The sequence below is a fragment of the Giraffa tippelskirchi genome, chromosome 5, assembly GCF_054371585.1.
Source record: "Giraffa tippelskirchi isolate mGirTip1 chromosome 5, T2T-mGirTip1v1.2.pri, whole genome shotgun sequence".
NCBI lineage: Eukaryota > Metazoa > Chordata > Mammalia > Artiodactyla > Giraffidae > Giraffa > Giraffa tippelskirchi.
Window position 1 is genome coordinate 113,410,321 of NC_137279.1, and position 22,094 is coordinate 113,432,414.

General features: G+C 40.8%; 1 protein-coding gene and 1 pseudogene across 1 annotated transcript; both read left to right on the forward strand.

The window, feature by feature from the left end:
- The first annotated feature begins 5,634 nt into the window (after positions 1–5,634).
- TAF13 (TATA-box binding protein associated factor 13) lies at positions 5,635–14,079 on the forward strand. Its single transcript, XM_081487154.1, has 4 exons — positions 5,635–5,701; positions 6,443–6,521; positions 11,417–11,514; positions 12,813–14,079. The coding sequence occupies exons 1-4, from the start codon at positions 5,675–5,677 to the stop codon at positions 12,981–12,983; spliced, it is 375 nt and encodes a 124-aa protein (XP_081343280.1). The 5' UTR covers positions 5,635–5,674; the 3' UTR covers positions 12,984–14,079.
- LOC145505256 (uncharacterized protein C1orf21-like) lies at positions 14,007–21,774 on the forward strand (annotated as a pseudogene).
- Positions 21,775–22,094: the final 320 nt, after the last annotated feature.

The window sequence follows — 22,094 nt, forward strand, 5'->3', positions numbered from 1 at the left end:
GATTTTATTGGGAAAGGGTGCCCAGGCAGAGAGCAGTAGGGTAAGGGAACCCAGGAGAACTGCTCTGCCATGTGGTTTACAGTCTCAGGTTTTATGTTGATGGGATTAGTTTCTGGGTTGTCTTTAGCCAATCATTTTGACTCAGAGTCCTTCCCGGTGGTGCACACATTGCTCAGCCAAGATGGATGCCAGTGGGAAGGATTCTAGGAAGTGGTTGGATACGTGGTGTCTCCTTTTGACCTCTCCCAAACCCTTCCGGTTAGTGGTGGCTTATTAGTTCCGTGTTCCTTAGCAGGACCTCCTGTCATAAAACAACTCGTGCAAATGGTTACTAGGGTGCCTGGCCAGGGTGGGTGGTTTCAGTCAGTGTGCTTCCCCTAACACAACCTTTCTAATGTATTTGATGTCTATGCTTTTTTTATATGATCCTATAAAAATATGTATTTTGTGTATGTATATGTGTGTTTGGTCTTTTGTTATACGCTTATTGTATTTCTTACTTTTTGAATTTAGCACTATATTTCTAAGCTCTATCTATGTTGCTAGTCTATTGCTTCTGATTGTTGCACAGTATGCCTTGGTGCACATCCAGTACATTTTACCTATCCATTCCTCTGATAATGAACACTGTGGATATTTTATACATGATTGCCTGGACAAGGCCAGTGTTTCATCAATACCTAACATAGCAGTTCTCAACCCTTTCAGACCTAACAATCCTCCTTAAACAAAAAATAGAATGTCTCCTTTATTATTCTGAAATGAAATTTACAATTGATATAACCTACTGCAGTAGGCAGCCTCTCAGATATTTGCCTCCTGCTGGTCTCATCCTTGTGTAATCCCCTCTTCTTAAGTGTGGGCTGCACTTATCAACTTCTAGTGAATAGCATAGAAGAGATGGAATGTCATTTCCAAGGTTAGGTTGCTGCTGCTGCTGCTAAGTCGCTTCAGTCATGTCCGACTCTGTGCGACCCTATAGACGGCAGTCCACCAGGCTCCGCCGTCCCTGGGATTCTCCAGGCAAGAATACTGGAGTGGGTTGCTGTTTCCTTCTCCAGTGCATGAAAGGGAAAAGTGAAAGTGAAGTCGCTCAGTCGTTCGACTCTTAGTGACCCCATGGACTGCAGCCTACCAGGCTCCTCTGTCCATGGGATTTTCCAGGCAAGAGTACTGGAGTGGGGTGCCATTGCCTTCTCCAAGGTTAGGTTAGGTTACCAAAAAACTGTGGTCTTGGGTGTTCTTCCTGGTTCTCTCCCTCACCTGCTCTGAGAGAAGCCAGCTGCTGTGTTGTCAGCTACCCAAGGAAGTTGACATGGCAAAGAATGGAGGGAGGGCTCTGGTGATAGCCAGTGAGGAACTAAGGCACTTAATCTGACAAACTGAAGTAACTGAATCCTGCTGACAACAATGTAAGTGATTTTGGAAGTGGAACCTTCTCCATCAATACTTCAGATCAGACTGAGGCCCAACCAACACCTTGACTGCAACATAAGGACCTTGAGCCAGAGGCATCCATCTGAATTGCACTCAGATTCCTGACCTACAGAAACTGTGTGATAAATGTTCACTGTTTCAAACCAAGTTTGGGGATAATTTGTTTCACAGTAATAACTAACCTAACTACCCATATAACTACAAAACTACAAAATGTAATGTCCTCACTATAATATAAAGGTAAAATAAAGATAGTAAATTATAATAATATGTATTTCAATAGGGTTTCCCGGCTGGCTCAGCAGTAAAGAACCCACCTATCAATGCAAAAGATGCAGGTTCGATCCCTGGGTCAGGAAGATCTCCTGAAGGAGGAAATGGCTACCCGCTCCAGTATTCTTGCCTGGAAAATCCCATGGACAGAGGAGCCTGGTGGGCTAAAGTCCATGGGGTCGCACAGAGTCGGACACAACTGAGTAACTAACAATTTCCCTTTTTTTCAGTGTCAGACCCCACTGATCAAGGGGTCAGTCCTACAAGAGTGCTCCTAACTTTATATGCCAACTGATAATAGTAGGGCCCAAGGCTACCTACAACTTCTGTCTGACTTGGCTAAAAATCAGAGTCTTCCATGACCTCCTCCTCCTTGGATTTGGTTATTTCCTAGAACAACTCATAAAATTCAGGGAAACACATTTGCCAGTTTATTAAAGGGTATCATAAAGGATACAGATGAAGAGACATGTGGGGCAAGGTCTGGGAGGGTCCTGAGCACAGAGCTTCTGCCTCCATGAAGTTGGGGGTGCATCACCCTCCAGGTAAGTGGATGTGTTCCACAACCTGGACACTCTCTGAACCTCCTACTATTGGAACTGTGGTGCCTTGTATAGGTATGATTAATTATTAATTCCATTTCTAGTTCCTATCCCCTCCTCTGGAGAGGGCTGACAATTCCAAGCTTCTAATCATGGTTTGGTTTTTCTGGTGACCAGCTCCTAACCAAGAGCCATCCAGGAGCCCACCCAGAGTTGCCTCATTAGAACAAAAGATGCTCCTAATGCTGTTATCACTTAGGAATTTACAAGGATTTTAGTAGCTGTGTGTGTGTGTGTGTTGAGGGACTGTAGAGTGGATGTCAAAGACCAGCTCTAGAACAGAACTGTCCTAGTGCTCTTCTTTGTTGTTGTTCAGTTGCTAAGTCATATCCGACTCTTTGTGACCTTATGGACTGCAGCACACCAACCCTCCCTGTCTGCTCTTATCACCTAACAAATTATAAGCGTTTTAGGAGCTCTGGGCCAGGAAAGTAAGGAGCAGGGAGGAGGTGGTTTGGGCAGAAACCAATATATATACTTTCTACTATCTCATAATTGCATTCCAGGAAAATTCAATGTACCTTAAAAGCATAGGAAAATGCTTTGTATTTATATGTTGACAAAGTTATGTTCTAGACCTAGCTAATTACGAGCAGATTTTTTTATTCACAGGGATGTTTAGCAGGACATTCAGAAATACTGTATTGTGGAGCAGTCTTTCCCTGCATGACATCATCTCTTGTATCCCTAACTTTAGCCTTCTAATGCCCATGGTTTTCCCAAGCACTGTTCTGTTTAAAAAGAACAACAAACAAACCCATAAAAATTAAATCTTCAGTCTAAGGGGAGATAACACTCCTTTGAGAACTGGCAATGAAGTACAATATCCCCAGTAACCAATAAAGAGTTTGGCGATAAATCATGTGTGTGTTAGTTGCTCAGTTGTGTCCGACTATTTGCAACCCCATGGACTGTAGCCTTACAAATAGCTGTGAAAAGAATAGAAGCAAAAAGCAGGGGAGAAAAAGAAAGATACACCCATCTGAATGCAGAGTTCTAAAGGATAGCAAGGAGAGATAAGAAGGCCTTCCTCAGCGATCAATGCAAAGAAATAGAGGAAAACAATAGAATGGGAAAGACTAGAGATCTCTTCAAGAAAATTAGAGATACCAAGGGAACATTTCATGCAAAGATGGGCACAATAAAGGACAGAAATGGTATGGACCTAACAGAAGCAGAAGATATTAAGAAGAGGTGGCAAGAATACACAGAAGAACTGTACAAAAAAAGATCTTCAGGACCCAGATAATCACAATGGTGTGATCACTCACCTAGAGCGAGACATCCTGGAATGTGAAGTCAAGTGGGCCTTAGGAAGCATCATTATGAACAAAGCTAGTGGAGGTGATGGAATTCCAGTTGAGCTATTTCAAATCCTAAAAGATGATGCTGTGAAGGTGCTGCACTCGATATGCCAGCAAATTTGGAAAACTCAGCAGTGGCCACAGGACTGGAAAAGGTCAGTTTTCATCTCAATCACTAAGAAAGGCAATGCCAAAGAGTGCTCAAATTACCACAGAATTGCACTCATCTCACACACTAGTAAAGTAATACTCAAAATTCTCCAAGCCTGGCTTCAGCAATATGTGAACCATGAACTTCCAGATGTTCAAGCTGGTTTTAGAAAAGGCAGAGGAACCAGAGATCAAATTGCCAATATCCGATGGATCATCGAAAAAGCAAGAGAGTTCCAGAAAAATATCTATTTCTGCTTTATTGACTATGCCAAAGGCTTTGACTGTGTGGATCACAATAAACTGTGGAAAATTCTGAAAGAGACGGGCATACCAGACCACCTGACCTCCCTCTTGAGAAACCTGTATGCAGGTCAGGAAGCAACAGTTAGAACTGGACATGGAACAACAGACTGGTTTCAAATAGGAAAAGGAGTACGTCAAGGCTGTATATCGTCACCCTGCTTATTTAACTTATATGCAGAGTACATCATGAGAAACGCTGGGCTGGAGGAAGCACAAGCTGGAATCAAGATTGCCGGGAGAAATACCAATAACCTCAGATATGCAGATGACACCACCCTTATGGCAGAAAGTGAAGAAGAACTAAAGAGCTTCTTGATGAAAGTGAAAGAGGAGAGTGAAAAAGTTGGCTTAAAGCTCACCATTCAGAAAACTAAGATCATGGCATCCGGTCCCATCACTTCATGGCAAATAGATGGGGAAACAGTGGAGACAGTGTCAGACTTTATTTTTGGGGGGCTCCAAAATAACTGCAGATGGTGATTTCAGCCATGAAATTAAAAGACGCTTACTCCTTGGAAGGAAAGTTATGACCAACCTAAACAGCATATTAAAAAGCAGAGACATTACTTTGTCAACAAAGGTCCGTCTAGTCAAGGCCAAGGTTTTTCCAGTAGTCATGTATGGATGTGAGAGTTGGACTGTGAAGAAAGCTGAGCGCCGAAGAATTGATCCTTTTGAACTGTGGTGTTGGAGGAGACTCTTGAGAGTCCCTTGGACTGCAAGGCGATCCAACCAGTCCATCCTAAGGGAGATCAGTCCTGGGTGTTCATTGGAAGCACTGATGTTGAAGCTGAAACTCCAGTACTCTTTGGCCACCTGATGCGAAGAGCTGACTCATTGGAAAAGACCCTGATGCTGGGAAAGATTGCGGGCAGGAGGAGAAGGGGACGGTAGAGGATGAGATGGTTCGATGGCATCACCGACTCAATGGACATGAGTTTGGGTAACCTCCGGGAGTTGGTGATGGACAGGGAGGCCTGGCGTGCTGTGGTTCATGGGGTCGCAAAGAATACGACACGACTGAGCGACTGAACTGAACTGGACTGTAGCCCGCCAGGCTCCTTTGCCCTTGGGATCTCTCGGGGAAGAATACTGGAGTGGGTTGTCATTTCCTTCCCCAGGGGATCTTCCCTACACAGAGGTCGGACCTAGGTCTCCCATTGAAAGCAGATCCTTTACCATCTGAGTCACCTGGGAAGCCCTGGCAATAAATCATAGTGGAACTCTAAGTTGTTCAAATTGTTCAAATCCACCCCTGGCTCGCCCCTCAAAGATCCAAAGCTTCGCAGTACCGAATCAGGAAGCGGTGATCTGATACGCAGAAGCAAGTTCAAGGTGACAACGAGATACACGCCATCTAGCTCATCCCTTTTCTATGCTAATATTTAATTCCCACTTTTGGAGACTATCCTTCTCTGTTCAAGCACTGTTCAGGGTTCGCCGCTGGGAGGGACGCGCATGCTCCTCTTCCATAGGTGGGGTTCCGGTAGGCCCCGCCCCTGCCCCGCCCCTGCCCCGCCCGTCACCGGAAATGAGGCAGCGGAAGTAGTAAAAAGCTCTCCGAGGGAGGCGGGCGCGCCGCGGTGGTAGGTGGCTGGTGGGATGGCAGATGAAGAAGAGGATCCTACCGTGAGTGACCGCCTCTGTTTCAACCCGCTTTTTTTATTTACTACTTCGAACACAGTAGCGGAAGCACAGTGGAGAATTGGGTTTCTTTACCTCAGTGAATTCAGCCGAGAGAATCGGGGACTTCACTCCGGGCTAGCCTTTTTTTCTGATTCATCCTTTTAGTACGCGGGGCAGGAGGAGTAGGTGGTCCCCGCCCTTTACTTTTGGTTCATATTTGCCAGATACCCTTTGAATCACCTAGAGAATCATCAGAGGGCAAAGCTAGTATTTGTTAGGGCTCATTATGGAGCAACAATTCAAGTGCTAAGAAAACTGTATACTTCCTGTAAAGTAGTGGAAAAATAATGGACTCAAAGTCACTGAGCAAGTTGAGCCTCAGTTTTCATGTCATAAGAGAGGCTTAAGGTTTACTTGAGAAAAGTTTTTATCACTGTGTAAGAAATGCTTAACAAATACTAGTTTTGCTTGCTTTGGTTCAATATCAACTCTTTTAATATTATAACTATCTAGAAATAGGCCAACTTAGTTTAAAAAAAGAATGTATGGTCGTTGGAACTCCCCCAGGAGAGGCAATACGATTGTTAGGGGTATTGTAGAAACCACTCCTGCTAAAGTTGCATTGTTTTTTGCTGCTTTAGGCTTTCTGGCATGATATTAGTGTTGAAGATGTAAAAAAAAAAAATGTTAATTATTAAAATGTCAGAAGCAGTGCTTGACATATCTATACATTTTAACTTCCAGTTTGAGGAAGAAAGTGAAGAAATTGGAGGAGGTGCAGAAGGTGGACAGGGTAAAAGAAAGAGACTTTTTTCTAAAGAATGTAAGTAGTACTTGACAATGATTTTTTTATAAATAAAAGCTTTTGGACATGTCAGTTCAAAATATATTTATTGTTCTGAATGTGTTTCCTTGCAGGGACAGTATTTTCATTCTGTTTAACCTGTGATCCATAGATAGTAATGATCCTAACCCCAATTTATGTATTTATATATATGTGTGTGTGTGTGTGGGCTCACACACACATACGTTTTTAAATTTTTTAAGTAAATACATGTGATCAGTGTTTCAATTCAGGTCCTAAGTAAGAATATACCTCTGTTACTTTACCTGTCCCTTACCTTTCATCAGTTGGAGCAGGGACTCCTTTGACTGTAAGCCGAAGGTTCTGTTGGATCCTGAACAGGTCTGAGGGTAGGAATTAAGTTGGGGCTTTGAACTAAAGCAACGGACAAGGCAGGAAGATGGTGAGCAATGTGAGGCAGTCCAGTGGCATGGAGGTCATAAGGTTTTGGGTCTATTGTCCTCCTTCAGTAGACAGGCTTGACCTTTTGTGGCAGTAGCAAGAAGAGCTGCTTCTACTGCTGATGATCCAGGCCAGTCCCTGAAAGGCACCATGAGAATATGCTCTCCATTTCCCAATCCTGGTCCTTTATACATAGTTATGGCTGAGTGTAGATCAGGCAACACATGGAACACTTGGTTTACTTAGGCCGGTTCCGGCATAAGCAGTTCCTAAATGCTCTTGAAACTACAGAGTCAAGTAGTTTGTTTTTTTTAAGCCATTCAAATCCTTTCCTATATCTCAATTTCTTACCTAAAGTTGACCACTCATTATTCCATCTCTGATGTTATTTACTCCATTTGTATATGGTTTTACTTCTTATGGAGACTTTGTAGCTCAAATGGTAAAGAATCTGCCTGCGAGGCAGGAGACCAGGGTTCGAACCCTGGGTTGGGAAGTTCCTCTGGAGGAGGGAATGGCAATCCACTCCAGTATTCTTGCCTGGAGAATTCCATGGACAGAGAAGCCTGGCGGGCTACAGTCCTTGGAGTCGCAAAGAGTCAACACGACTGAGTGACTAACACAGTTACTTCTTAGGTAGGCATAAGAGGATTACTACACCAGAGCATCACAGAGTGATGCTTGCATACCAGAGCCTTTGTTCCACTTGGATTTCTCTATTTTTATGATGACAAGAATTTGGAATCTTCACAGCTGTTTCTTTGTCTTACCGGAATTTTCATGTATCTTACTTGACCAAGATCTGTTCTCCTAGACCTTCTTTGTTTTAAAAAAATTTTTTGCTAATACAGGGTTTCAAAGCATTCACTTCTCTATTTGTTTATGTCTTTACAGACTCTTTAACCAAATCCAGTTTACATACTTCCTATTTAATAGGTTTTTCCTTTTCCAGTGAGGTGTATTTCCCTACTGATGAATTCTCCTCATCACAATGTTAATGACAGAGTATCTTCCTCAAAATATTTAAGAGAAAATATTAAATTTATAGTGGAGAATCCAGTCCTGGCAGACATTACTTGGGTGATCAGAGTTAATATTGCCAGTAATATATGTTGACATTAGGTACCCCTGATATGGTGCATTAAGAGGTACATCATCACTGTGATTCCCTTTCTAGTAATGCATAACCACAACCTAATCATGAGGAAACATCAGACAAACCGAAGCTGAAGGACATGCTACAAGATAACTGACCAGTATTCTTCAGAAGTGTCAAGGTTGTAAAAGACAAGGAAAGTTTGAGGAACTGTTACAGAACAGAGGAAACTAAGGAGACACAACAACTAAATAGTGTAGGATCCTGGAACAGAAAAACTACACTAGTGGAAAAACTGGTACAATCTGAGTAAGTTCTGTACTTGTACCAGTGTTAATTTCTTAGTTTTGATAAATGTCTTTGGTTGCGTAAGATGTTAACATAAGGGGAAACTGGATATAGGGATTCTGGAACTCCATGCTATTTTTGCAGCCCTTCTTTAAGTCTGAAATTATCTTTAAAAAAAAATTTTTTTTCCCCAGAATCCCCCCAAAAAAAGAGAGAAGGGAAAAAATACTGGCTCTTGTGTTTGTTTCTCCCTCCTGTATCTGAACCTAAAGATTCTTGCCAGGATAAACCCTCTGGGGCACTTCTTTATCCCAGACTGGCTTCTGGGTCATCCTTTTTTTTTCTCCTTTCTTTTCTTCCACAGGCCTGGTCTGCTTTCTTCTTAGTTCTGCCTGCTTTTGCTTCTCCTAAATAGGAATTACTCTTTTTTTTAGGAATTATTCTAAATGTACGCCTTCCTACTTCTAGAAGTGTTCTAGGTGTCCCTTCCTTTTTTTTTTTTTTTTTTCTTTCTTTTGTTATTTATATATTTGCCTGTGCTGGCTCTTTGTTGCTGCACTCTGGGTCTTTAGGTACAGCCTGTGGGATCTAGTTCCCTGACCAGGGATGGAATCTGGGCCCCCTGCAATGGGAGCGTGGAGTGTCTTAGTCACTGGACCCCTAGGGAAGTCCCCCCGCTTTTTTTTAAACATAAAACTTACATACAGTGAGTTATACTAATCTTTACTGAACAGCTTGATGAATTTTATATATACTTATAACCAGCAGTCAGATCAAAATAGAAAACATTTCTAACATGACAGAATTTCTCAGTATTTATATGCCCCTTTTGGAGAAGGCAATGGCATCCCACTCCAGTACTCTTGCCTGGAAAATCCCATGGATGGAGGAGCCTGGTAGGCTGCAGTCCATGGGGTTGAGAAGAGTCAGACACAACTGAGGGACTTCACTTTCACTTTCATGCATTGGAGAAGGAAATGGCAACCCACTCCAGTGTTCTTGCCTGGAGAATTCCAGGGACAGCAGAGCCTGGTGGGCTGCTGTCTGTGGGGTCACACAGAGTCGGACACGACTGAAGCGACTTAGCAGCAGCAGCATATACTCCTTTAGGGCTTCCCTGATGGCTCAGATGGTGAATCTGCCTGCAATGGGGGAGACCTGGGTTCAGTCCCTGGGTTGGGAAGATCCCCTGGAGGAGGGCATGACAACCCACTCCAATATTCTTGCCTGGAGAATTCCCATGGATAGAGGAGCCTGGCGGGCTATAATCCATGGGGTTGCAAAGAGTTGGATATGACTGAGTGACTAAGCACGTACACATATACACCCCTTTGAGAATCTGATACAAATTGATTCTTCTTCCAGAAAAAGTGCACACACAAATAATGTATAAAATTTTTCCGTATAATTTCAGTAGGGTTCCAGGACTTCTCAAAGCTTATCTGTGGACTGATTGGAAATTTATAGACTATAGAATAAGAATCCATATGGATCCCATCTGCCCTAAATTACCAAGAAATGTAATACTGTGTGGGTAGGAGTATAGATTCTGAAGCCAGATCCTCTGAGTTTAAATTCAAGTTCAATCTCACTATCTGTGTGACCTTGGGTAAATTACTTAACTCTGTGCCTCAATTTTCTCATCTGTATATAATGGGGATAATAGTGGTTTCTATTTCAAAGGATTGTCATGAGGATTAAATGAGCTTACAACAATGGCTGGCATGTAGTAAGGGATATATAAATGGTTGGGACAAAGACTTGAATTACTGTGATATTGAATGGTTTCCCTTGGAAACAAACCAAGATCATTCTATTGTTTTTGAGGTTGCACCCAAGTACTGCATTTTGGACTCTTTTGTTGATTATGAGGGCTTCTCGATTTCTTCTATGGCATTCTTGCCCACAGTACTAGATATAATGGTCATCTGAATTAAATTCACCCTCTCCTGTACATTTTAGTTCATTGGTTCCTAAGATGTCGGTGTTTTCTCTTTGCCATCTCCTGCTTGACCATGTCCAGTTTACCTTGATTCATGGACCTAACATTTCACGTTCCTATGCAATACTGTTCTTGACAGCATTGGATTTTACTTTCATCACCAGACACATCCACAACTGAGTATTGTTTCCACTTTGGCCCAGCTGCTTCATTCTTCTGAAGCTATTAGTAGTTGTCCTCCCCAGTAGCATATTGGATACCTTCCGACCTGGGGGACTCATCTTTCGGTGTGATATTTTTTTTGCCTTTTTATACAATTCATGGGGTTCTCAATGGCAAGTATACTGGGGTAGTTTGCTTTTCTTTCCTCCAGTGGATCACGTTTTGTCAGAACTCTCCACTATGACCCATCCGTCTTGCGTGGCCCTGCGCGCACGACTCAGCTTCATTGAATTACGAAAGCCCTTTCACCACCAACCACCGAGAAGACAGTGATCCATGAAGGGATTTACCTATTAGCAGTTACTTTTATTACTTTGTATTATACTTTTCTTTTCTTTTGCATTTTCTGTGAAGCCTAAAAGGGCTTCACTGGCAGTTGCTTTGATCCAGGGAATAAAATGTCAAGGTACTGTATTATAAGCCCTTGCTTTCTCCTTTTGATTAACCAGTTCTTCCTGTTAGAAGGTAATTGGAGCTTTCTCTTATGTCCTCTTATAGTTGTATCATTATCCCTAAAGTTGTATCAAATCCCTAAAGGATTTTGCCTTCTTTTTTCCAACCCTCCTCCCCCTGAAAACATAGGTAAACCGTTGCTACTCATCCTTTTCCTGCCAAGAAGTTTCCTACTTAAAGGTATTCTGGGGTTGTTGGTGAGTAGATTAAATAGAGATTAGGAAAGAATATTGGTATCAGGGTTCAGTAGCTAGGCAAGAAGGAGAGTTTCTACCTAGGGAAGGCTAGGTAAGAACAGTTGGTTATGAGCTAATGGTTAATACCTTTCACACCAAAATTCATACTTGGAGACAACAAATACAATGTAAATTTACTTTTATACCAATATCTTCTATACATTGGTTCAATTCTAATATGAAAAAAGTATATCAAGTTTTTTTAAGTAAACAAAAGTGATTGTTCTTTTTACAGTACGGTGTATGATGTATGGGTTTGGAGATGATCAGAATCCTTATACTGAATCAGTAGATATTCTTGAAGACCTTGTCATAGAGTTCATCACTGAAATGGTAAGATTTTTTTTTTTTTTGTAATTGGTCTTAGTTAACTGAAGAATGGATTTGAGATTCTAACTTTTAGAATAGAACTCTGACATTCTTTTGAAAAACTATTCATTTGAGTGCCTATTTTGTGGAAGTTACTGGTTACCGTTTGTCATTAAGGATGCAGAGAGATATACATGTGTGTATATGGGTATATGGAGTTTGGCTGTGTTCAGTTCCTATGAATATTAACCCTTTGTTTTGGATTATTTCCTTCATAAAGAATAATAGAAGCAAAATTACTGAGTCAGAGAGTATGCATTTTTAAAAATCTTTTTCTGCTTATCAAAGTAATATTAAATTTAGAAAGTATTAAAGAGTGCCCAGAAGAAAATAAAAAGCTATAACGCTTCTACCAAGGGATAACTGATGCTGAGATTTTTATGAATGTTCTTTTGTCTTTTTACACATATTTTAAAACTTTACAAAATTGAAATCATGTAGTACGTACAGTCGTAGAGCGTGCTTTTTCACTTGGGTAAGTCTACCACATTTTCCTTGTGTCACTGCATAATACTGTAATATTTTTGATGGCTTCACAATATTAATTGACTCAGTTCAGTTCAGTTCAGTCACTCAGTCGTGTCCGACTCTTTGCGACCCCATGAACTGCAGCATGCCAGGCCTCTCTGTCCATCACCAACTCCCGGAGTCTACCCAAACCCATGTCCATCGAGTCGGTGATGCCATCAAACCATCTCATCCTCTGTCGTCCCCTTCTCCTCCTGCCCCCAATCCTACCCAGCATTAGTACATTAATTGACTAGATGTACTCAAATTTGTTCAGTGCCTTATTAAATATTTAATTTTTTTTCTTTTCAGTCATTAGAGATAATGCTTCAAGGAATTTTTGGTTTTGCACAGTATGACTATATAATGGTAGGGGATGAGATTTGTCTAAAGGAAAGCCACCAATATTTATTAGCTACCAAGATGGACACAAAGTTTAAATGAAGTGGGTGGTTACAGAGAAATTACAAAATCATTTTATACAAATGAAGATCAATTATGTATATCAAAATACAAAAAGAAACATCAGTGGATTTAATAGTTTTAATGTCTTTAGTGTAAAAAACATCTGTAAAGCACTGAAACATTGTTAATGGTAGAAAGTGGACAAAGAACATTAATAGAAAGACAATTAACAAATGAATGCTATAATAATTAGAAGAGAAGGCTTCAAACTCACCATCATTATAGTTAAAAAAAATAAAACATTAGATTTTTGAAATATTAACTGAATTTAATATGTTTCTTTGTAATAGACTCATAAGGCAATGTCAATTGGAAGACAAGGTCGGGTACAAGTTGAAGATATCGTCTTCTTGATTCGAAAGGACCCAAGAAAGTTTGCTAGGGTTAAAGACTTGCTTACTATGAATGAAGAATTGAAACGTGCTAGAAAAGCATTTGATGAAGCAAACTATGGATCTTGACACACCTTTTATACTTTCTGAAGCTTCATTATCTTCTGGGGAAACCATACTTAATAACTATATTTTCCACAGTAAGGCCCTGATACCTAACCATGTGAATGAAAAATGGAGAACCACAAAGTTTTCAGGCTTGATTTTCACGTCTTCAATTTTAGAGTGATATATGAGCCTTTAATTGCCTGCCATTATATTACCCTACTTGAATTACATATTAGATTTTAATGACCACATGTAAGTCAAAGTACCTTTGGTTTGCAAACCATTCAGTTTCTTCTGACTCTTGACCATCTCAATGATGAATTAATATTTATGTGTACTTGTGCCATTGTAGGTTGTACTGTAGCTGTTTAATATGTGAAATCTAAATGGCACCTTTGACTTTGATAGCTAAGATGTGTTTTGTATATTTCTAAAGCTTTTAGACCACAGTAGTGTAAATTATTAAAAGATGGTGAACTGGTTTGTGTTTCTTTTAAGGAGAAAATGATATTAGAAAATACAGCCTTTTGTAGCAGTGTTTATGTGTCTTAAGATAATTTGTTTTAATACTTTTCTTTAGATAACAAGAGTGATTTAATTTTTTATTTTTTGAGAAACTTAAGAATTTCCTATGAATGCTTCTGTGTTGGAAGACATACTGGATTAAAAATCTTTGGGGTTTATAATATACTGTTTGTCAGGTTTTAAAAGAACTCATTTCCCTAGGTCAGATTAAAACTTCTGAAAGTGCTTCAGTAGCAGGAATGGCATTGCTGAAAAAGTTGATGGCAAGTAAGCATTTGGGGTAGTGTTTTATTAACATATTTGTTAGTATTTATTTATTGTGAAAATGTGTACTTGACTAAAACCATGTGTGGCTATGGAAACCACTTTTGTAGTTCAGGATATACAAAGTTTTGTGTGTATTTAGCTCATTGTATTCTCTCACTTAGCTGAAGGTTAAGGATTAAAATTGCATTTAAAGGGATCACTGGATATTACTCTTTGTGAAACTGAATGTTTTGTGTGCCGCTTATAAACATTATGAATCGGTACTTAGGAAGATTTCACTTTCTTAACCTATCAATGTAAGGAATAAAGTATGAAAAATTAAAAAGATTACTGCTTGAGTTTGAGTGTATGATTTATCAGCTTTTCTCTCCCTTATAATTCTGTTGTTTCTCCCTGTTATAAGGCCACCAGTTGTGTGGGATAAAGGTTCCACCCTTATGACCTCATTTAACCTTAAATGTCCTTTCTGCAGTATAGTCAGTGGGGATTAGGGGGACACAGTTCAGCTTATAGAAGTGCCACTAGTCTTACTATTTTGCTAATGACCCTGGCATTAAGAAATTTTTTTATGAGAATTTGTGTTAAAACCATTTAGGTTGTGAGTGTTAGGACTTCAAAATAACAAGCAAAAAAAAAAAAAGAATTTATTGGCTTATCCAATTGAAAGGAGAGAAAAAAAAAGGATGGAGTTGACTTCATTGTTCACTTGGTATAAAAGCTTGAAGAGAATCATGACTCTGCCCATCTTAATCCTAATTTTGGTTTCACTCTCTTAGGCACCTCAATGTGTCAAGGAATAAGATAGCTAGCAGTTCTGGGGCTCCATCCGTACAACTCCTGATCAAGAAAGTACTTTACTTCCAAATACAGAAGATTTCAAGTGAAGGGTGTGGTCGTCCTGGCTTTGGTCATTACTCTTCAGCTAGGAAGAAATTGTGTTATAGCTTGGATCTCATGCCCTACCTCTTTGTGAAGAAGGGCTTGGAGTGGGCCTGGGAGCTAGGTACTGCTATTAGCAAGAAAGGGAAAGAGACTGGGCAGATAGACATAACAAGTGTGCACTGACTTGATTCATGAGCTTGCTTATTAACTGAATTCTAACAGTAAGGCGTCGTGGCTCTTTTTTAGTATATAGAGCTGCACTGTGTAATATGGTAGCCACTAGCCATAGGGGCTGTTTAGTCAATTAAAATTGAAATTAAAATTCCTCAGTTGGGAGAAGGAAATGGCAACCCCCTCCAGTATTCTTGCCTGGGAAATCCCATGGACAGAGGAGCCTAGCGGGCTACAGTCCATGGGGTTGCAAAGAGTTAGACGCGACTTAGTGACTAAACAGCAGTAGCAGTAACAGCAAGTCTTGAACAGCTCATTCACAGTTCATGCCACGTGCAGATATGCATTTAATAAATGTTTTGATGAAAAAGGCAAAAAAAAAAAAATCTTCCATTGCACTAATATTTCGAAGGCTCAATAGCCCCATGGCTAGTGGCTACTGCACTGCACAGTGCTAATACATTTCATTACAGACAAGTTTGAATAGTGCTGACCTATAGCATTTGGGTGCACTCTCCTAAGTTAATTTACTTTTTTGTTTTTAACTTACTATGAAAAATCTCAAGCATATACAGTAGTAAAATAGTATCTTGAGCCCCGAGCTTCAACAGTTAACCAACCTAATGTAATATCTTATCTTCTGGGAGGGGCAGTGTTATTTTAAAGCAAATCACAGGTATCATTGTGTCATTTCATGTATAAGTACTCCAGTATGTTTCTCTAAAAGGCTGCTACTGCTAAGCTGCTAAGTCGCTTCAGTCGTGTCCGACTCTGTGACCCCATAGACGGCAGCCCACCAGGCTCCCCCGTCCCTGGGATTCTCCAGGCAAGAATACTGGAGTGGGTTGCCATTTCCTTCTCCAGTGCATGAGAGAGAAAAGTGAAAGTGAAGTTGCTCAGTCATGTCCGACCTCTTCGCGACCCCATGGACTGTAGCCTGCCAGGCTCCTCCGTCCATGGGATTTTCCAGGCAAGAGTACTGGAGTGGGGTGCCATTGCCTTCTCCATCTAAAAGGCTAAAAAAGCCCAAATACTGTTACCATACCCTAATAAAAATTAACCTTAATTCCTCAATATTCCAACTCATGCCCAATCAATCCCTGTTTAACTCTCATTTGTCTCAAAAGAGCTTTGAGTTTGTGTATTAGTTTTGTATTGCTCCTGTAACAAGTTACTGCAAATACAGTGACAAGACAAATTCATTATCTTTCCAGCTTTCTAGGTCAGAAGTGTTTGACGTGGTCTTTACTGGGCTAAAATCAAAGTACCAGTGTGGCTGTGTTCCTTTCTGGAAGTCTTAGAAGAGAATCTGTTCACTTGCCTTTTCCAATGTTTAGAGGCTACATTCCTTGACTTAGCATCCTCTTCCATCTTCAAAGCTGGTAATGTTGCATCTCTCTGACCCTTCTTCCATTGTCGTAGCTCCCCTAATCCCCAGCTGGGAAAGATTCTCTGCTTTCAAGGACCCATGTGATTATATTGGACCCACCTGGAGAGACCAGGCTACTCTCCTTATTTCAAGGCCTTGATCACAGCAAAATCTCTTTTACCATGTAACATTCCCAGGTTCTGAGGATTAGCACATGGACATCTTTGGGGGGCTGTTATTCTGCCTATCATAGTTTCTTAGTAACAGGATCTAAACAGGGTGTCATGCATTGCATTTGGTGAGTATGTCTAAATTTCTTTTAATCTTTAATAGCTCCCCTACCCCATTTTCTTTGAAGTGAAGCTCTTTAAAAAAAAATCATACCTTTTTTTTTTAGCGAGCATGTTTATTAGTTGCTCAAGTAGAGTGTCTGATAGCTAGCTATGATACACTTGAAATTGTTGGTTTTACTGTAATCTGGTTTCCTTAGGTAAAAACTGAAATATTAATTCTAAGTGTAGAAATTTTAAAATGAGGGAAATAGTTCACTTGGCCTCTCTCCACAGTGGAGAGAGGTGTTGTCTGGAGAATCATTTGCTTCCCAAGATGCCTCAGGAGGTTACTTGGGAGAATGTATTGTAGCTGAGTTTGATTTGCAGGATGGCAGGCTTGGAAACTGATTTCATCAGCAAACAGCACATCGATCTCTTGGGGTGACTCAGACTCAAAGAAACCAAATTCATAAGACCATGGTTTGTAAATGGATGCTAATTTACAGATCTAAAGTAAAACCTGCATTGTGTGGCCAGCAAATTCTTCCCTTCTCTAGGCAGTGCGAAACAGAAACATTAATTATGAGGGTGAACCAGAATTTGGGGAGTTACATGAATGCTTTACCTAGAGCATCTGGTAAGATAAGGTTAGGGCTGATACAGAAACAAGGAAAAATTGCTCCCCAGGGCTTGAAGCAATACAGAGGGGGTATGTTGCCTGGGATCTACCTTCAAGACTGCGTTGTTGGACTTCCCTGGTGGTCCAGTGGTTAAGACTTTGCATTCCAATGCAGTGCCTTCAAACCCTGGTTGGGGAGCTGAAATCTGACATGCCTCCTGGCCAAAAACCAAAACGTAAAACAATATTGTAACAAATTCAATAAAGACTTCAAAAATGGTCCCCCCCCTCAAAAAAAAAAATCTAAAAAAAAGACTGCCTTGTTAGTGACACTGGAAACTTGTCTTTGAGTTTTCATTTCCATTGACAATACCCATCCAAGCATTATCTGTTTGTCAGCTTTAAGGTGACTTTGTTTCTACTCTTAAGTAGTTTAAATGTTCATTTCAGAGATAGTTCAAACAGGGCAATTTTATTTTTAAATTCTTCAGGGAAGCTTCATAGTTGCCGGTTAGAATTGACAACACTGAGCATTGTGCCTGACAATCAAGAACTTTTCAAGAGCCCTACTAGCGTCCCAGAACATTCTCAATTCTCTAGGCCTGATTATCTTAGGATCTCTATGCTTCCCTTCTTATCACAAATAGAGACTGAGGGTGGATGACCAGTGAGCAAGATGTTAAGTGTGTTGTTGAGGCTTCTGCTTTTCCTGGGTCCTGGTGATGGCTACATGAGCTAGTTAGACTTAGGTTATGGGTTGGATCAAGGAAAACATTTTGATGTATCAGACAAGTATGAATTAAGTACCTATTATACTTGAGGCATAGCACAGATACCATTTTGCTTTATGGTATCTGGATAAATGGGATTCTAAAGTTATAGAAATAAAGTCAGGAGCATATTTTTTATGTTATCAGTAGATTGATCAGAGTTTCAATTTGAATTTTTGTATAAAATCCAAATTCATACGTTATTTGTAGCACTGAGTCTTTGCACATGCTTGCTTTATTATACTTACACAGAAAGCCTGGTAAACTGTTACAAAATCGTTGGGTGTATTCTTTAAAATAGGAAGAACAATAGCTAAAGGAGAATTCGTTTTGTCATTTGCCTTTGTGTGGCCATTTTAGATAAATAAATAAAAATTTATTAGAAAAGTGCCTGCTTAGATATGGACCAAACTCCAAAGAAATATTAATACTCTACTTAATTTTTCTGAACTTGGCTTTTTGTAAGTATTTGGAGGGTACATGAACTTATAATAAGATACCTACCTAGATTTTGGTGAATATGCTTTTCTTCAATTTTTATAGGAAGTTCTCAAGCTTATTGCTGGAGACTAACTAGCTTTATCCTGAAACACCCATCTGAAATTACAATGTTTAGTGTGCTTTATGTATTTATAGGAGAGCAAAATTTGCCACACTGAAATGTATCTCTGGCATGAGGATTATCGTAGGCTGATTATTTTGAAGAAACAAAAGACTCAGGAAGTCTTTCTTATCTCTCCCTTAAATACTTAGAGGAACTTAGATAAAGGACCTGGTCCAGGAAGAACACTATTGCCAGTGATGTCTACACAGTGTGGGGTAAGTGTTGTAGGGGGAGTTCTGCAGGGCCTGAAGACCCAAGTTCCCTTTGTGTCCCACTGTTACTGCATGACCCAGCAAACATTTGTTTACCAAACATTTCCCTTCTTCCTATAAATTGTTTTCTTTCCATTTGAAGTCTCACACCCTAACCCCTTCTCTTTCTCAGATGTCATATAAGCCTCAATTGCCTAACTTGGTTTGGAGTCTCATATTCTTATGGAGCCCCCATACATAAGTAACTCAGTTCATTATTTTCTCCTGTTAATCTGTCTTGTGTCAATTTAATTATTTGGTCAACCAAAAGAACTCAACAAGAGTAGGGGGAAATTTCCCTCTCCCCAACAGCTGGTGCAGTCAGGGTAATCTTCACTGGCTGGAAACTTATCTCCCAAAACTGCTACAGATGAAAAGATACTGGGACCTCTGACAGAAGCCAGCAGGAGGTAAAAATTTCTGACCATGTCAGACTCCCAGATCTGTCTGCAGGTTCCAGTGAAATCGAAAGTGGTGAGAACCTTTTTTCTCTATTTCTAAATTTAGATTAGCAGGAGAAAATATTTGTGAATCAAGTCCCTTGGGCACAACAATTCTGTTCAAAATTTGGTAAATGAGTTCTCTCAGCTTTTATTGATCCTTTTCCTCCCAGAGATGGTCACTGTTTTTCTTTGTGTGTTGTGTCGTTTGTTTTGTCTAGGTCTTAAGAGCTTGGCTTTATGACCAATGAGAGTGTTCTCTGTGGTCTCCACCATCAGGAAGATGCATGTATCGGCGTGCATTTGGCAGTCAGACAGTCAAATAGACTGGGATTCTGAGCAGGTGTAGCCTGTTGGTCAGAAGCCAAGGTTTCAACCTAGCACTGCGACTGGCTTCTCTTTTTCCAACTGTGCCAATAATTGGGGGTCCCAATCAATAAGGAGCCTTTGTCTTCTCAACATTCGTTGTTTTGTTAGTGCTGGAAAAGTCCAGTTCCTGTGGCACCTGCATGGTGTCACAGATTAGTGGGTCTTTAACTGGAGGCATTTCACTTTCTCCTGAGAAACTGGAGACACTGCAGTATACCATTCTTAGCACCTGTGATAACAGAGGCCTTTGCTTTCTTGATGAACTCTGGTAATGAACTTTCTGTATTTTATGAGGGCTACATTCTTTGTGCCTCTTGCATTTTTGGTTAAGCCATAAAAAGGCTTATTGGTTTGAGTCATATTTGAGATTAATATTAGATCCTACTCATCAAAGGCCAGATGATGGATCATTTGAATTGGCTATATTTAAAAGGAAAAATTTTAGAGAACTCTCATTCAAAAACCAAGATTAAAAGTGGGTTAAAAAATATACATATATAATGGCTACCTTAAGGGACTCCCTTAATAAGGTGGAAGGACAGAAATTAGAACAAAAATCAGAATCCGCTCAGATTCCTTCCTATTTGCCTTCAGCTATTTGCAGATATTATAAAAAATTAGGACATTTGAGGTTTGATTGTTCTATACTTAAGAAAAAGAAGGAAAAAAAACGATTTGGAAATTGGGGTGACAAAACATTAAATGACTATAAACTAGTCCTGGAAGGCATAAATAGCTACAAAAAAAGTACAAAAATATGGGTTGTACCCCATTTGCAGCTAGATATGGCTGGAAAGAAAATGTGGGTTATGAGACTTCCTAGTGATCCACGGGGTTGCAAAGGGTCAGGTACAACTTAGCAACTGAACAAGAAGAAGCGATTCAGTGGTTAAGGCTCTGCGCTTCCAATGAAAGGGATACAGGTTGCGATCCCTAGTTGGGGAACTAAGATCCCACAGGCTGTGTAGCATGGCCAAAAAATTATATATTAAAGAAAGGATCCCGCCAGCTTGGGCTTGCTCCCTGCCCACTCCCGGGGGTAGGGTGTGTGGGGGGGCGGGGGACGTTCCTGCCGCCGCCTCTGCTTCTTTCACACTTTAGTTGGGAGCCAGGCGCTGTGCTCAGTTACTGGAGAGCTGGCAGCGAGTAGGGACGCACTGGCCGGGCTTCCGGGCTCTTACCTTACCCTGGCCTCTGGGAGGAGGGGGAGACCGGGACTCACCGTGGGGAGGAGGAGGGAGGAAGAAAACCGAAGAGGAGGACCGGGTGTGTGTGGGGGCAGGCGCCCCCCCCCCGCCCCCGTCCCCGCTCCCCAGCGAACACCCAAGTTGGAAATGGATTGAAATTTCTTTCAAAACTTGAAAACAAGAAACAAAGTGTTGTATGGATAGAAGGTTAAGATGCATCATGTCGAGAGTGCTTTATACTAAATAATATACTACGAGCAGCAGATCCACAAGGAAAACTCGAGAAATTGCATATAGGGTGCACATGTCTTGACTGACTCAGCAAGAAGGTGGATTTTCCTTGTGTCTAAAAAAAAAAAAATGTCCCCGTGTCTGTAGAGATGATTTACAGTTCAGCCCGGCTGAAGCTGACGGAATGAGACTATAGGCTGTGCCTCCGCCAGGCATGTTGCTACTGTTCAAAATGAAGAAGAAGCCCAGAAAGGGAAGAACTACCAGAACGGAGATGTGTTTCGCGATGCTGCTGCTGCTAAGTCGCTTCAGTCGTGTCCGACTCTGTGCGACCCCATAGACGGCAGCCCACCAGGCTCCGCCGTCCCTGGGATTCTCCAGGCAAGAACACTGGAGTGGGTTGCCATTTCCTTCTCCAATGCATGAAAGTGAAAAGTGGAAGTCAAGTCGCTCAGTCGTATCCGACTCTTAGCGACCCCATGGACTGCAGCCTACCAGGCTCCTCCGTCCATGGGATTTTCCAGGCAAGAGTACTGGAGTGGGTTGCTACTGCCTTCTCCGATGAGTATAGGATCAAACCGGTGGAAGAGGGTAAATACATGAAACATGGGGCAGAAGAGGAGCAGAAAAGAGCAGTCAGGAACCAAGAAAACTTGGAAAAAAAGTGCCAGTTCAAATGTAAGACTTAAAACTAATAAAGAGCTTCCAGGATTAGTTCATCAATCCAGAGCAAGCATGTACATCTCTGAAAGCCAACAAGAATTCTTCAGAATGCTGGATGAAAAAATTGAAAAGGGTCAAGATTACTGTTTGGAAAAAGAAGATACCACATAGCACCAATCCTACCACTTAAAGCGGGAGCTGCTACTGTGTAAATAGGTTACACCCCAGTTGAAATCTTTGCAAAGATCGGTTCTCTTCAGCCAACAGCACTATAGCAAAAGAAGATTGTTCCATATTGTATGCCCCATTAAGTTAGTGTTTCTTAATGAACTTGCAAAGGAATATTGCTGAAAACAAACAAAAACTCTTATCAAACTTTCTTTGTTGCTGCTAGTTAAAACTTGTTGCAACTTTTCACTTCTCTCAGTGTCCAGGTCTGCAGCAAAATTCTGCAATTTCACCTTAAAGATACCATTTTACAGATGCTCTCCAACCTGTTTTGTATAAGATGA

What these genes read in the sequence shown, in the direction of transcription:
- TAF13 (XM_081487154.1), top strand. Translation starts at nt 5,675, where the DNA reads ATGGCAGATGAAGAAGAGGATCCTACC. An exon ending in ATGAAGAAGAGGATCCTACC is followed by an intron (nt 5,702 to 6,442) that starts GTGAGTGACCGC and finishes TTTAACTTCCAG; the next exon opens with TTTGAGGAAGAAAGTGAAGA. An exon ending in TAGAGTTCATCACTGAAATG is followed by an intron (nt 11,515 to 12,812) that starts GTAAGATTTTTT and finishes TCTTTGTAATAG; the next exon opens with ACTCATAAGGCAATGTCAAT.